Source organism: Pyxicephalus adspersus, chromosome 8, assembly GCF_032062135.1.
Source record: "Pyxicephalus adspersus chromosome 8, UCB_Pads_2.0, whole genome shotgun sequence".
Classification (NCBI taxonomy): domain Eukaryota; kingdom Metazoa; phylum Chordata; class Amphibia; order Anura; family Pyxicephalidae; genus Pyxicephalus; species Pyxicephalus adspersus.
Window position 1 is genome coordinate 62,084,505 of NC_092865.1, and position 15,485 is coordinate 62,099,989.

General features: G+C 39.5%; 1 protein-coding gene across 1 annotated transcript in view; it reads right to left on the reverse strand.

Annotated features, from left to right (window-relative positions):
• CCDC66 (coiled-coil domain containing 66) overlaps positions 1 to 15,251 on the reverse strand; it is a gene marked incomplete in the record, with an annotated part of 20,735 nt that extends 5,484 nt beyond the window's left edge. The window contains 12 exon segments of the mRNA XM_072421223.1: positions 968 to 1,105; positions 1,400 to 1,544; positions 2,114 to 2,317; positions 2,876 to 3,007; positions 3,346 to 3,495; positions 4,644 to 4,765; positions 6,357 to 6,448; positions 9,156 to 9,273; positions 10,253 to 10,664; positions 12,899 to 12,924; positions 13,015 to 13,079; positions 15,108 to 15,251. Of these exon segments, the coding sequence (XP_072277324.1) occupies positions 968 to 1,105; positions 1,400 to 1,544; positions 2,114 to 2,317; positions 2,876 to 3,007; positions 3,346 to 3,495; positions 4,644 to 4,765; positions 6,357 to 6,448; positions 9,156 to 9,273; positions 10,253 to 10,664; positions 12,899 to 12,924; positions 13,015 to 13,079; positions 15,108 to 15,133 (1,630 nt within the window).
• Positions 15,252 to 15,485: the final 234 nt, after the last annotated feature.

The following is a 15,485-nucleotide window of genomic DNA, read 5'->3' on the forward strand; positions in this document are numbered from 1 at the left end:
CATTTATCTTCAGCCTAATAATAAACTCAAGATTTATCTACTATTTTATCTTCTTCCATCAATGGGCCTAATTTATTAAAGCTCTCCAAGGCTGGAGAGGATACACCTTCATCGGAGCTTTAATAAATCAGGCCAACTGATGAAATTTAAAGAGCTCATTTGACATCAATAATTTTATTTTTAAATTGTTTGTACATTTGTCAGCATAAAAAAAGGGTTTTTTTTAGTGTAGCAAAAAAGGCTGTACTTTTTGCACTCCTTAAATCATTTTTATATATTTAATGTGTTATTGTTAAATTACTGATGTCTGCCCAATTGGGACTGAGCTTTTAGGCACTGATGATTTCTGGTCATGAAAAGGCTAAAGCTAACTTTTTTTTTTGTTTATGTAAGCAAATGCAATAGCTTTACAGAAATTATGTTATATGCTCTAAAAATCAGTTTATTAGTTGATATTACCAAATTTTTATTTTTAGTGAAAATTTTATTGTACGAACATTTTCTGCTAAACAGAAAATACTAGATCTAGTTACGCTAACATAATATATATAATAAACATAATGTAAGCCTCAATATTGCTTTAGCTTATGAAGTGCAGAAAAACTATGATACCTATAATTGTTAATAGACATTTTGAAAACTATTGCAGCTCATCATTTTTAGAGTAATGACACCCTAGGATTTTTACTTTATAAGTTAATGGGGCAAACCATGAGGGTAAAGGGCCACAGTACTGACAGGTATAGAAGTTATAGAGGAGATGATCTCTTTAAATACACAGCCAGGAGTAACTAAAATACATGCACACAATTGTTTTTGGGTTTGTAAGCTTGTTTACATCGTCTTATTTCTGTGCTGTATACTTTACAGGGGTGGTAGCTTAAAAACAGTTTTTTCATGCTTAACATGCATGCAGAATTTACTTAAATTGTTCTCATCTTCCACATAATAAAGAAAAAAACACTACCTGTCTGAACTGCTGTGTCTCTCCTAGGAGATAATAACGATGTAACACTTGGTTTCATAACACTGTTGGCCCTGCTCCGAGAACCCTCTGGTACAACATCAGGGGTGTGACCAGCAAGATCAGGAGAAACTGCTTCACCTGAATAAAGATTAAAGATTAGTACTGAGCAAATTATGTGAAAAATTACCCAAACACAAACTTTACAAGTGGGATACACAATAGTAAAATTAGCATTAAGGAGATGTAGCCAGATTTCAGCATTTTCTACACAGGATGAAAAACAGATATTAAGTTTATATATGATTCCAACATTTTAGAAACCAAAAACTTCTTGTGTGAAAATACATATACAGGAATCAAACCTGTTTTGCAAGATCTGAGCAATCATTCTGTAACAATAGAATGTAAGTAGACACACAGAACAACATTAACCTGCTGTATTCTTCTGGAGGTTGGATATATCATGTCCTTTCTGCATTAAATGGCGCATTCGTTGCTCCTGCTTCAGCCGCTGAGCCTCCTCCTGTGCCCTCTGCATGCTCTGATACAGTTCCCGGGTCTTCAAGCTTAAAACCTCCTGTAATATAAAATTTGTTTCATTTCCCCACTCTTTTCACTGGTGTGGATACCTGCATACCATAGGTGTGTAATGACTATAGAAATAAAATGTATTTGTTTTGTTGCCAGGTGTGACCGTTCCCCATGTTTAATTCTTTTGATGCAGCGTCAGCATAAAGCATTGTGTACAATCAAAGTCAGGTAATAAACTACAGACAAGCTGGTCTTTATTTTAAAAAAATACCAAGATTGGGTGTTAAAGCTGACCTATCACAAAGAGTTTTACTTTACATAAAAGGGAAGTAAAATTGCTATTCTGAATTATTGCTGTGGACATTTTCCTACATGGAGGTGAAAGTAAATGCTAATATCACTCATGCACTTTCTCCTTTACAGCAGGCTACGTCACTCGATCTTGCGCCCGTGCATTTTTTTTTAACATTTACTTCCACTGTGAAATTGAAATGATATTCTGGAAGTTGCAGTGGTGTATTCAAATGGAACATAGTTTGGGTGGCTGCAGCATATCCAGTTGCCTGTAGAGAATCCCTGACAGATATTGCTGGAAAGGAAAATGGAGTCACATACCTCTTTTTGTTTCTGTCGATATGTATCTTCTTCATACTGCTTCTGTATCTGTTCCCGTTCTCTTGCCAGCCGCTGTTCTTCCTCCTGCTCCTCTCGCCGTCTTTGTTCATCTTCCAGCTGTTTCTGCTTGCGCTTTTCTTCAACCTGAGCCTCTATTGCTTTCTGGTAAGTGGGATGGTAAAGAGAATGTAAATCACCACAAATCTAACTTTCACTAACAAACAAGAAATTGCTGCAAAAAATTGTCAGCTTGGATCCATCAGAACTACACGTAAGCCCAGCAAGTGCCAAAATGCACACTAACACCAACCAGTAAACAGGCTGTAATTTCCTGGAAGGTAAGTCAATATGATTTTTTGCTGCCGCCAACTTCTCTTTCCCCTGAACCCTAAACTTTAAATTTTCCGCACTGCTCGATGATGATTATTTTATATCTTTTTTTTACACTTCAATGTGTGGCTCTCCTTCAATGAAGTTTAGACCTTTATCCTAAACATCTGTCAATGTCATCAGTTTAGTTTTTTAACTATCTTTTAAAATTCCTGTTGAACACAGCTTTTTATCCCTCTGCCTTCCTCTGTCCTGCATTCCCCAAGATGAATTTTTATAACAGATGACTTTTACAGGATTCCGTTTAACATTCCATTTATTGCACAATTAATCATTTTTAAATAGACCCCAAAGTGTGATTTTCTCACTAGCTAAAAATGGAAAAAAGAGCAGCTAGCAGTTTTTCTGTTTCTAATCAATTTATATACACACCTCCTGTATCTTTTGCTTCTCTTGCATTTTGCGCAGCGCAATTTCTTCTCTTTGCTTGTTCAGCTCTTCCAGCCACTTTTTTTGCTGTTGCCGCTTGACAGCGCTAAAAGGATGCTCCAGTGGTGATGCTTCCTGAAATATACAATAAACAGTTTGGAAACATAGAACACAGAACAGTCAGGTGGTGGCTGCAGGCTAGTAAAGGTGTGACCAGTCATTGTCACACCAACCTCCTTGTAATAGCACTAGAGAGGTGACCTGCCAACAGTGACCCAAATGCACCAGTGCTATGAATTACCCCAGAACTACCGGTGGTCCCGGTACTACTACTGTCTTCTCAGTGTCTTTAGGTGTGCAGGGTTATTTACCCTTACAAAATGGAAGATTATTTTAACAAAAACTAATTTGGAAATGATTATAAACCAAAACTTCCCATTATACATATAGTAGAAAAATGAATGTCAACATACCCCCAGAACAAATGCACTCCGGATCGCAGCAGGGAGCTCTGGAGAACTAAAACTCGATGCTCTTTCAACAGGTGAGTAGTCTGTTGTCTCTGTGCCAGTGGGTGTCTTAAACATGGAATCTGGAGTACTGTAATCATTCAGAGGTGTATTCTAGAAAAAAGGCAACATTTACAGGTAAATCTCTTAAAAAAGGTTCTCCTAAGCTAAATTGAAGTAGCAGCAGTGCATGGTTATCACCTGAGCTTCCTTGCTTACAGTGTTAGATAGACTGCCATCAATAAACAGAACCCTGGCCATCCAAGAGTTCCGACAATTTCTCCCCAAGTCTGCTTACTAGAAATTATAAGATGCCTAAATAAAGACAATGCTGCCTAAACTGGGTGCATATGAAAAAAATTGTGTTTTATTAAACATAAAGAGATTAAATCATATTTTGGAACTTTTTGAATGCCAGATTAAAAGGGGACTTCCAATATAAAAGGAAACAGCTTACTACTAAAGTTGTTAGAAATTGTGTGAATGAGGCTTTGGGCTCTCATTCATTCTTTACCACCTTTGCGACCGGCGCAGAGAGAGGAGCAAGAATCAATGAAATGCTGTAAAATGTAAAGTTACTAAACAGAAGTTTATATGACAACTTTTGTGTACCCAAAGAAATTGGGTTTTTATTTTTTTGCAATCTGCATTAACCCCCCTAGCGGTATTCCCAAGTGTGACTTGGGGTGGATTTTACCTGCAAATAGCGGTAATCCCAAGTCACAGTTGGGGAAGGTTTAGCCGTTTTTATTTTTTTGCAATCTGCATTAACCCCCCTAGCGGTATTCCCAAGTGTGACTTGGGGTGGATTTTACCTGCAAATAGCGGTAATCCCAAGCTACAGTTGGGGAAGGATTTGCCTCACACTAAGGAAAGGAAAAAAAAAAAAAAAAAAAAAAAAAATAGTTACCTTGCTCCGTTGTCCCCCGTCGCCCTGCTGGTCCTGGGGACACGTTTGTCTTCTTTGATCTTCAGCCGCGCAATGCAGAGATAATCTCCGGGATTTCCCAGTGACGTGTGTGTGTATATATATATATATATATATATATATATATATATATATATATACACACACACACACACTACTGTAAACTTACATTACATGTTTAACTATTTTTTTTTTTTTTTAACAGATTTTTGCATGGAAAATTAGACGGAATTAGAATGCTAGGGGGGTTAAAATAAGCAATATGAAGCTATTTATCCTCAAAGTTCACTGAATTCAGGTAAGTACCTGATAATATGTTTAATGGAATTCTTACTTTTGGCAAATCAGAATAAGGTGTCCTTTCTGAAACAGAAGACTCTATCCCTTCCCGATGCCTGGAAACAATTCTTTCTTGATCAGCCTCTTTCAGTTTCTTCTTTAAAGCCACTTGTTCATCTACAGGAAAGCAAAGACGAGGAGCACCAGTAAGATTTTTATTTTCCAATAAAACATGCAAATAATGTATATTTGTACAGACTGATATCCTATATTCATATTGTTGCATTCTAAAAGGTAAAACTAAGTTTTGCTAGTGTGCCCCACCAAAACATTATATTTAGAAATTGTAATACCTTAATACACTGTTTCAGTGCTCCCAATGCCCTCACTTGTAAAAATAATTTTATATTTCTTGAGAACAGCAATATAGGTTTTGGGTTTTTGGATGATATATCAAAAACTGTTTCAGGTTCTCCATGCCCTACTGCATAGATTAGCTACGTGTGTGAATTTATTCTTGAGTTACTGAGCTCTGTGATCTAAAAAATTGAGGCTGTTGAGTATTCCGTCTTTCAGATTAACTGTAAAGTGAAGGATGAACAGCTGCTTTTATAAAAACATATTTATGTCTTTAACTTACTTGTTATCAGTATCAACCTTAAGAAAAGGACAAATTAATTATTACTACTACCACATTAATTATATCTAGTTTTAGCATATCAAGACACATTAACTCAGTTTCATAATTGAAGATAGGAAATAGAATTAGTAATTCTTCAGAGATTTGGCAGAGAGAAACTAATCCCATGTTCACAAAGGTAATTAAAATATACCTGTAATGAAAAAGCTTCCTTCCCCTGAAATAATGACCTATACTGAAAGTCAAGAATACTTTCAGGTGACAGTTGGATATTAAAAGTCTATTAAACTTCATCGGGTTCTATTAACCCTTGATACACCATGAGAGTTAAAGATACTTTATCGCTGTCTGCAAACAGATATCATGAAGAGGTAATGTTCAAATCACTTTACTATGACCACAGAAGCATTACAGAGGACCAAAGCTCTTACTTGGTTTCTTTACTTTGGTTTACTTTACTTGGTTTCTAAGGTTATTATTGTGTTGCCCCAAGAGCCTCTGTAGACAAATCTTTGTTCACCTAACCTAAGCGTTTACTTGCTCCAGTGAAAAAATATTTTTTAGGTTCTAGTGGTTAAATGGCATTGTTTATTCCTTGTATACTATTTTACCCTTTGGTGCTGTCCTACTTTTTGTTTTTAAATTTTTTTTTACCTTTAATAAGAGATTTTACTGCTACACGATTAATTTTTATGCGGCATGTTAGGTGCAGAAATGTGGTTTGTAGCAGTCTCATTCATTATGCCTACAGTCTGTCTGCTTAGCATGTCCCCAGTCCCCAACAACTCCTGTCTGCGGTCTCTGACATTTTCTGCAGTATTACAATTAACAAATTTTATGTGTGGCCCTTTTGTGATGTCAGGGGCTGCAATTAGGATCCTCATACAAAGAAAGTTCAGCATCTTTGACCATAACTGTTTCAGAATAATAGACAGGCAGACAGACCGTATATAAATAGATTTATAAGGTTATATATTGATTCTAAGGAAGAAGAAGCAAGATTTTTGTTTGTTTTCATCTTAGACAAAGAGTCAGTCTGTGATTGAAATTAGCAGTGTTCTTTCCTATGTACACAGCTCAACAGAGATCCTGCTATGGTAACAAGGAGGGTAAGGCAAGGTTACGTACCTAGCTCACGCTTCCACTGAGCCTTCCTTGCCTCCTGCAAACTTTTGTCTTCCTCACGTTCCCCAAGAGTACTGAACAAATTTCTTGTTTGCCTAGATAAATACCAAAACAGAGTAAGAAACAATAAAAGGCAAATTGCACTTGCTTGAAAGGTGGCCTTAAATGGAAAAAAAAAAAAAACAATTTTTAAGCAGTAGCTGGCACATTTCCTCATATTTTGTTCCCCCACAAAATTCCACAAACACAAAAAAAGTATCTGTTTATTCTGCCACTAATTCTGCCAGAGATCCAGTGAGTGCCTTTTTTTCTGATCTGAGCTTACAGTGCTTCCATGGAGCACTGAACTGCACTGAAAGCAACATTGAAAAGTGTTACTGGCCTTGCTTAACCCCGCTGGCGGTCCTGAGTGTGGCTCAGGTTGAATTTTATAGACCAAAAGCGGTTACCCCGAGCCACAGTCGGGGTAGCATTAAAAAAAAAAAAAATCCTACCTGCTCCCCACGATCCAGCAGCGTCCTCCAGCCGTCCCCGGGAGGCTTCTGCATCACATCCTCGGCTTGATCGATGTGATGCATAAAGCGTCGGTACGCTGGGGAGGCGTGGCCTGGGGGAAATTTAAAAACAGATTACATTGTAATCTGCTTTAAGAACATTGATCACAGTGAAATATAATAGAGTATATCTATTAGTGCATCTAACAGCTTTGTCCAGTGCCCTGATTTACAGTTTGTCCACTACCAGCCCTGACCTTTGCTTGAACTTTTCATTTTCTTTTTTGAACACTTGTCTCCGACCTTGGCATCTCGCCAGCGCATAAGCGGTTTCCGAACAGCTAGAAAGCAGCAATAGTGATTTGGAGTAACTTTTGGAATCGGGCGATAGTGATTCACCAGGAAACTTGCCATTAGACAGTGACAGATTGGTCTACCAATAAATTACTTGCCACTCCATTTTTTGGCACAGTCATGCCAGAGTACAGATTTTCCCTAATCATGAAATATTCACACTTCGCAAACAACAATAAAATTGATGAAACTACTCATCCTGCAACAAAATGCAAGAAAATTTGGGAAGTATCTCAAATGATTCTTAAAAATGTCCAACAGACCTTTGTTCCAGCAAAAGACATCGGCATAAATGAAAATCGAATGGCCTACAAGGGGAGGCTCAACTGGGTACAATACATTGCATCAAAGACAGCACGATTTGGCGTAAAATCCTACATGCTGTGTGAATCGTCAACTAGCTTCATTTGTAATTCATTCCAATACATTGGAAAAAGGACAAAATTCAACCCAAAATACAGCAACTATGGAATGGCAACATCTTCTGTTCTCCCACTCATTGAGCCATTCCTAAACTAGGGCTATTGTGTCACAACCGACTGTTCCTGAACTTTGAATTTCTTCTGCAACACAAAACAGATGCGTAACGGCGCAACATGCCATCAATATTTCCAAAAAGGAAGCTGAAGACAGGGGAAAATGGTTGCCTGGCAGAAAGGCAAAATGATGGCCCTGTGATGGCGTGACAAGAAAGATGTGTGCCTGATGAGTACAGTCCATAGTGCCTCCGCTGTTATGGGATGCACAAAAGGTGGGAAAGAAGTCATCAAGCCACAAGTCATAGGCTATAATAACACCATGGGAGGTTTCGACCAATTCTACCAATCAATGGGAAACAGCAAAAAAAGTACTACAAAAAGATCTTCAGGCATCTTGTTGAGCAGTGCTTGTGGAATGCCTACATTCTCTACAAACAAAAAAGTGACAGGCCTGCGAATCATTGTGACTTCATTTGGAAAGTTTCCAAATGTATTGTCATGAACCATCAAACACCATCCATGGCCGTGAATAGACCTGGACATCGTGCTGTTGCCATTGTCAATCCAGAACGCCTGACCGGTCGTCACTTCACGGACTACGTCCCACCAAGAAAATGGCAGGACCTACAAGGATGTGCGTGGTTTGTTGCTCAAAGAGAGATGGCAGTGGAAGGAAGATCAGAAAGTAGAGGTTCTACTGTCCTGATTGTGACATCAGACTTTGTGCTGTACCATGTTTCAAAATTTATCATACCCGGGATGTCTACTAGACCAATATGCAGTGTCTACTAATCTATCAGTAATATTGTACCCTTGTTTGGACAAATTTCAGTGTTTTTGATTTGAGCAAATTATTAAATTGTTATTTTATGATTTCATTATTATTTATAATTATTGATTATTATATCACAATTTATGATTTGTGTTTCAAACTATCATACCTGGGAATTATTCCTAAGAATTACAGGCCTACAATATTACACCAACAAATTCCCATGCAAAACAATTTACCGCTTTTGGCATAAAAACCCTGATATAATAAGACCACCTGGGAGGTTAAGTTTCTCCCTGTTGGACTACATAAAACACCTCCTTATGTAAATAACATTAAAAGGGGGCTTTGTAGTCCAAAGGAGAACTAAAACAAAGCTAACAAGACAGCCCTGCAGACAGCTATTGCCTACGTAGAAAGCCTATTCACTGGTGAGGAACTGAGGGAGAAAGTTAAAATATTAGACACTCCCTACCTCAGGTCTGGGACACTTAACTCAGAGAACAACTAGGATTGTCTGCTGTACAAACAAGGTCAAAAAGGCAGCAATTAAATTGCCAAGGAGACGTATGGGATCACTATACAAAAAATATATACATTTACACTCTAATATCTTAAAATAAAGTTATTATGAAGGAGTCATAAATTATCAATCCCAGAAAAAAGAGAGGACAATGTTGCCGTATATTAGGTGACGACATACAAATCTTTTGGTTGATTCACTGGCAGAGATTCATCTTTCTCAGCTACACCAAGATTAGCATCCCCCTCCTTGGTATGTGAAAGTGATGCAATGCTCTCTTCTTCTGTCTCCGGTTTACCTGAACAGAAAAAAAGGACATAATTAATTTGAACTTACTGAGAATATAGGAAAGAAAACAAATTTGCACCATGTTAGTGACAGTTTAATTACCATACAGTAATTAAACTGCGAAGCTATAAAGGAAGCTTATGAAAGCAAGTGATGTGCAAGTGAATTGGAAACCCTAGATGTTCAGTCAGCCAGCTAAAACAAAGCAGAAGCTGTAAAAAGCTGAAAATAAAAAATTATTTCTGTCTACAAAGATTAAATAAAATAAAAACCTTATAAATCGAGGCATTACCATGGAAACCTTCTTAATAGGCTATATAGCTAAAAAGAAATAGGGGCACAGGTGAACAAAATGCTAAAAAAAAGGCAAAAGTGGGGCTATAACAAATAAAATATCTTTCAGATAAAATTAAAGGATCGGGTCGGTTTCAATCGCCTGGAGTTCCATGCTGGAGGAGCTTTTGATTTATTGTATCTACTATAGTCATACCTAACCAGCAAAGTATTTAACAAATTTTGGAGGGAATCCAACTACCCAGAGAAACCCTTGTACACATGCAAAAACCAAACCAGGCTTTGCTGTTTTGTTTTTTTAAATCAGTGTCAATATTTCTGGGCACCTAAAACACCTTGCAACATATAAATATATCTGTAATGAGACAATAGAATGGTAAGGTTGATCTCCAGGGCAATAGTTAAATACACAGATTTCAGAATGTACTTAGCTTGTTTTGGATCTAGTTTTGAAATTCACACACACTCAATCCAAACAGCACAGGAAGGCTGGAAAAGGAACTGGAGTTCTCTCTCCATCACCAACTTACTGGCTAGGTATTGAGAAAGAGGACGCCTGACAAGTGGAGATCTGTAGGATCTGCTAGGTATATTTTGTAACACTGTACAATGTAGATACCTTAACAGCATACACTAAAACATAAATTGTGCTTTAGGTCTTGAAATTGGACTATCATTGTTTCAGACAAACTTACCTTTGTCATCAGTCTGTTCCTTATTACTTTGATTGATGGTCATTAAAATCTGCTGGAACTGCTCCTGGGTGAGACAAACCAAACTCTCTCTTAGATCTTCAGCACTGATCACTGGCTTTTGATGGGGTCTTTGTTTCGGCACATTAGAGGACTTTTTAGGCACAGGTTTGACTTTTCCAGTGTCCACCTTTGTCTGCTGTGCATTTTGCTGAATAACAAGAACGTGCTTTTTGTTTTCGAGTTCCTTGAGAACATCTGTTGAAGGTTTCCCAGAACCCACTCCGGCCTTTCCAGATCTGGGCTTAGGCAACGACTGCTCAGTCTTTTCATGGTTATTTTGAACAGCGTTAAGAACTTGGGGTTGCTGCTTTACTTTCAGTACCGTTCTTTGTGTCCTACCCCTGTTCCCCACCTGCAAGTCAAGAAATTGATGAAATAAGACAAAACTGAACTAACATTTGCAAGTCCTTCTACTCAACAATATCCTGCCTTTTGATTAAATACATTAAAGAATAGCGACTCAAAATCATAAAGCGGAGCTTATTCAGATTCTAGGATACTGTAGCTCATCGATGCCTTTTTGCTGACTTTTTGTGGCATGATGGTACCTGTAGCCTTCACCTCTCCCCTCCTCCCTTCTTTTTTTATTATTATAATGTAAGGCTTATGGTAAGAATTACATTAATGAGGAAAAGATAAGTTGTCTGAAGCTTGGCTGATTTTTTTTTCGTCAGCAACGAGTCACTTTTAAGAGACACCATCACCATCCAAAAAAAGTGTAACTAATTTTATTTACTTGCTATGTGCCTTTGGACTGTAACATCTCCTCTTCTAGAATATCTAATTACTCTTTGCTGACCCAGAATCTCTATCCTTCCCCTTACCTCTGTACATAAATGGCTACCAGGGAAAGAAGCAAAGCTGAATACCATAAAGGAGCACCATGGTGCCGCAGAGCCTGGAGCAATTAAAATTGTTACACCTCATAGTCCAACAGTCTTTTCTCCTTTGCAATTAGAGGAGAAAATCTCTGCCCCTTTTTGTTCACTTGTGCAAGAAGTCCCACCTAACACAAAACAACCCTAGGAGTGGTCTGACCTTCGTCAAATTGTGAACTCTCCTTGCTGTGTGAATCCTCTTGAACATTAGCACTATCGGTGTTTCCACAACAAAAGTTTTTTGGCTGCATCCAAGCAAATCTTCATCACTAATTTAACCTCCCTAGCGGTATGATTTTTTTTGTATTTTTAAATATCAATGAGGTACATTTGACATATAAAAATTTCCCACCAGTCCTGCCCCCCGACGCACGCCTGCACACAGAAAGCATGCCCAACCGGCATCTGCATACCCTAGCCTCGGGTCTCCAACATTCACACACTAAGATGTGAGGCCGGAGGGGGGGGGGGGGGGGGTGGCGCAGATGCCGGCTGGGCATCACCAAGTGGACGCCTGTTTTAATTTTGATATGCAACAAATTTCCCTGCTTTTTTCAACCCCATGGTTTGGGTGTTTGAAGGTTTTTGTCTATTTGTTACTTGTGGGAGGTGGTCTACCCACCTAGAGTTTTTGTATATGGGGACTTATGTTCATAATAAAAGCTAGTTCATATATCTCATGGGAAGCATGTTGCTTAAATAAATGATCTGGTGATAGGGTCTCCCTAAAGTTTGCCCAACATCAATGCATCTAATTCACAGTAAAATGATGGTTTCCTACAGGCTGACGTAAATATCAACAGTCCAATTACTAGCACAGCAATACATGTAAATAAACTATCATAGCTATCCTTACCAGCAGTTAATTTAACCCACCCAGCGGTAATCCCAAGTATGACTCGGGGTGGATTTTACATGCTAAAAGCGGTAATCCCGAGTCACACTTGGGGTTGCTAAAAACATAAAAAAAACACTTACCTTGTTCAGTTAGCGTCCCCCGGCGTCCTGCAGGTCCTCAGGACACATCTTCTTTCTTCGATCTTCAGCTAGCGAATGCAGAGACGTTCTCCAGGGTTTCCCGGTGACGTTGGTGCATGTGCCAGCGGGAGGAGCGGCGAGAAATTCAAATAATTTTGTATTGGATTCAATACAAAATAGCTGTATTGAGTCCAATACAAAGAAATCATATATATATATATATATATATATATATATATATATATATATATATATATATATATTAATTATACATGCTACTGTACAGTTATATTACAGGTTTCTGTATTTAACAGATTTCTGTGTTTTTTTTTAAATGTATTATTACATTTATTAAATATTGGACATATTTCGGTGAGTTATGCCTAAGAATTATAGGCCTACAATGTAAAATAAAATTCCATGCAAAAAATTTAACGCTTTTTTTAATGAAAATACTGACAGAATTAGAATGCTAGGGGGGTTAAACAATGTCAGCCATGCTTATGTCACAGAACTGATTCATAGTTACACACTACATAACATTCTCACATTCACACAGCTGTAAAGTGTGTGGACACCAATCTGTAAACCTGAACCCATATTTTACATTTAGCTAAAGTCTACTTTGCATTGCTAGAAAAATACTAAGAGTAGGAACAGCCTCTGGTTTATACACTAAAAACATTCACAACCACCTGAATGAAATGTCATGCAGAACAAATCAGCATACCTGTTTACTTGACTTCTCCTGTACATCTGTAAGACAAAAATTTAAGTCAACAATCAAGACAAATAGTGTGTAATTACCATGTTTTATTAGACATTTCTGTACAATGTAAACCATACCATATGGGGCCAAGATCAACTTGGTTTTGCCGTTCAATATCTGCGTTTCAAGCTTCAATCCATCCCTGCAAAATAAAAACATGGAGGGTCAGCAATTATAAAAGTTACATTTCAGTAGCATTTAAAATTCTGAATACTTAGTAAGTAAAAGTCTCCCCAGTGGATCCCTGCATAACACAGATATCCAGGTACGCTTTACAAACACTAAGTGCCTGGCACAACCCCTGGCACTTTAAACTAAACAGACAAATAATCAAGAACAGGTTCTTCCCAGATGAAGAGTTATCTACTTATCCACCATAAATCCCATGCAAAGCTAACAAATAGTTTAGATTTGGGACATATAAATCTCTATGGTGCTTTGAATATGCACAGGAGATAGGCAGGGCTACGTCACTGATTCAAAAAAAAAGCAGATCTGAAAAAAGTTTACCATTAACACAAAAAAAAAGCATTAAACATAAACAGGGTGATGTGATGTTTTCAGGAAGCTATATACAGCACCTTGCTGGCTCCTCCTAATAGCCATATTCTGCATGCATTGCACAGAGATGTACAAAAACACCCAGCAAACGAAAACAAAAAGATTCTACGTAGAATTTTTTATCATATCAATAAAGGGACCAGGAAATGTAACATAAAATCAGATTAAAAGATTTACTTTGATACAACACATAGTATGCATTCCAAACCGATTTATCTTTCACAATGGAACGGCTCAAATATACACAAACACATGCAACAGTACATAAAATCTGATATATTTAATACACATTGATAGCATTTCCTGGTCACTGTGGATCTAGAAGAACAAAACGACACAGCAAAATATACACAGCGTATATGGTCGTCTTATTCAATGTCTCACTGCATGGGATAACCTCTCCCGAACTAATAATGGGAAGTAGTGGGCAGTGGACCGGCATCAGGGATGCAACAACGCTCCCACAATTGGCACCGGGGATGCGGCACTATTCATTCCTCTGACACCAAGGAACCACTATGTTCAGACTGGCGGTGAGGTGGCAATGCGGTTACAGCTGTCAGTGAACTGACGCCTCAGAGGGATGCGTACCCGGGGCCGGTCGCGGAAGCGGTGCAACCAGGGACGCGGCACCAGGGAAGCAGCACTGCTCATTCCTCTGACGCCAAGGAAGCACTTCCACCACTATACTCTGACTGGCGGTGAGGTGGCAATGCGGTTACAGCTGTCAGTGAACTGACGCCTCAGAGGGATGCGTAACCCGGGGCCAGTCGCGGAAGCAGTGCAACCAGGGACACTGCACCACTCCCGCCAGCGGCACTGCTCATTCCTCTGACGCCAAGGAAGCACTTCCACCACTATACTCTGACTGGCGGTGAGGTGGCAATGCGGTTACAGCTTCGTCGTGTCAGTGAACTGATGACGCGTCCCCGGAATAGGTTGCGAAAGCGGTGCAACCAAGAATATGGCACCACTCCCGCAACCAGGGACATGACAATACTCCCGCAACTGGCACGCCGCACTATTCATTCTTCTGACACCAAGGAAGCGCTTCCACCACTATGTTCAGACTGGCGGTGAGGTTGCAGTGTGGTTACAGCTTCCTCGTGTCAGTGAGCCGCTGCCTGAGGGGGGCGCTACAAGTACCGCTTACTGCCACCAGATGTGCAGACAGCCGTGTAAGGGAACAGTGCCAGCCGCCACAAACCAAATGGAATCCCTAAAACCCGAGGCCTGAACCTCTCCTACCTTCAACACCAACAATGGGGCAGCACTGCGACTTCCGGCACCAAGGATGCCGCACCGCTCCTACCACTGACATCAGGGATGTGGCACCATTCTGCCCAATAATACCTGGAGCATTTATCATTATTTATAGGCCAGACCAAACTCTAATTCCTGACTATGGGGCCCAGCATAGGTTATATACACCAATAAATCCCCTGCAGGAAGCTATAATACCCATAGCTGCCCCCTCACCCCTCACAGGGCCATATCTGCTGAGCTGGCAGCACTGACAGATCGGTGTGCGGCACACAGATGGAACGATTCAGCCATAAAAATCCCTCACAGAGAGCCGGTGTGTGAAGGACGGGAATCTCTCACTCACCCCAGGTTCATGGCTTCCACTCTCATTCAGGGGCCCCGGGTCCCGCGCTCTGTCAGCCTCCAGTCCCAGCACCGGCCCCGAGCATCCTCTCCTCACAACTTCCCGGACTCCCCACTGTGTACGCTGGTTGCTGGCATGACTCAAACACACCCCCGGCTATTGGAGAACCTCTCAGCCAATAGCCGCGCGCATTACTTTCCGGGGGACGTTCAGGAAGTTTGGAATCAGCTGTCGGATTGGCTGCTTGCCAAGAGCCGTTGAGCTCGTTGGGGCCATGTTTGATAAGGGCGGATTACTGTGTATTGTTTCAGGTGCCACAATGGGGATTGAGAAACATGTAACAACGGAAAATTCAAATGATATTGTCTGTTACTAATA